Below are 1288 nucleotides of genomic sequence, written 5' to 3'. Positions count from 1 at the left end.
GGCAGAGCCCACGGGCCGAGTGGGACCCGTCGGGAGCGGCCTCGGGACACCGGGAATAGCCCCGAGGACCCAGCCTGCCTGGGCACGCACTCAACTGTGGTCCAGGTCCCTCTGGATGATCCATATGGCCCAAACTCCAAAATGGCCTTGGAGAATTATCTCCAAGCCTCAAAGTATTGTCTCTCCCCATGTGTCCCCTCCTGTCCCTGTTCCCTGCAGGGACATCGTGCTGGCTGCGCACCTGAAGCCTCTGGAGCAGCGGGACAGGCTGTGCCCCAGGAGGAATGTGCTGTGGAATCCCCATGCAGCTGCGGCCCAGGCGCCACCAGCCCTCGCCCCGGAGCTCCCCGTGGTGAGCAGAGGCTTCCCGGGCTCTGCGCAGGGCTGGGAGTGGCTCAGGAATCCCTCAGCTCCCCAATCCCCAGGAGACCTTTCCCAGGTAGTGCTGGTGCATCTGTCTGTGGCTCTGGTTGAGGTTGGAGTCGCTCCTGACTGTGTTCACTCCAGGTGTGATGTCTTATCCATACTTCCCTTTTCCCCTGGAACTCCCTGGTTTCTCTGGGCTGGAGGCACCTAGCATTTCCCTTGCTTCCCATTTTCCCTTTCAGCAGCTCCTGCCAAAGCTCCTGGTAAAACATCTCAGCCTTCCATGGGCTTGCTGGGACGGATCAGAGTCTGCAGGTGGGACCAGACCCAAAGGGCCTGAGCGACTTCTTTTCCCTGCAGGAACTGGACCGGCGGCCGAGAACCTCTGCGGAATTCCACAGGAATTGGCGCAGGTGCCTTCAGAGTGGAGCAGAGAAGTACCAGTTCCTGCTGGAGCTCGGAGGGGATGCCTTGGGCAGCATCTTCAGGGCTGACGTGGGCTTTGGCCTTCTCGGGGAGTTCCTGGTGGTGCTGGCAGAGAACTTCCATCCTGGAGACAGACCTGCAGTGCTGGAGCTGCTGCAGGGCCTGGCAGGCACCAGGCGCTTCGGCCTCAACCTGGAGCTCCTGAGCCCCTCAGAGCAGCACAGCTCCAGGGAGTTGTTCCAGAAGCTCCAGAGCAGCAACAGGGACTGTTCCAGGCAGGGAGGGAGGGAAGGACACCTCATGGAGAGCCCCTTGGAAAGGGAATCTGAGGAGGAAGGGACAGTGCTGGAGCTGATGAGGTGTTACCAGATCAGCTGAGGGAGCAGCAGCACCGGGGGGGAGTTGGGAAGGAAGCTCAGGAGAGACTCCAAGGTCGAGTTTGGCCTCAGCACACTGACAGAGGCCCTGGGGAGCTGAATTCCCGGCTCAGGGCCAA

At 61.1% G+C, this 1288-nt stretch overlaps 1 protein-coding gene across 1 annotated transcript; it reads left to right on the top strand.

The window, feature by feature from the left end:
- Window positions 1-219: 219 nt before the first annotated feature.
- On the top strand, window positions 220-1170 carry CCDC103 (coiled-coil domain containing 103; the record flags this gene model as incomplete). The annotated part of the gene is made up of 2 exons (XM_009075360.1): window positions 220-352; window positions 727-1170. Coding segments are annotated over 2 exons (577 nt in total), but the record flags the coding sequence as incomplete, so codon positions are not given.
- Window positions 1171-1288: the final 118 nt, after the last annotated feature.

Source organism: Acanthisitta chloris, unplaced genomic scaffold, assembly GCF_000695815.1.
Source record: "Acanthisitta chloris isolate BGI_N310 unplaced genomic scaffold, ASM69581v1 scaffold18505, whole genome shotgun sequence".
NCBI classification, from domain to species: Eukaryota; Metazoa; Chordata; class Aves; order Passeriformes; family Acanthisittidae; genus Acanthisitta; species Acanthisitta chloris.
The sequence above is the reverse complement of the archived record's forward strand: the minus strand, read 5'-3'. Positions and strand labels throughout refer to the sequence as shown.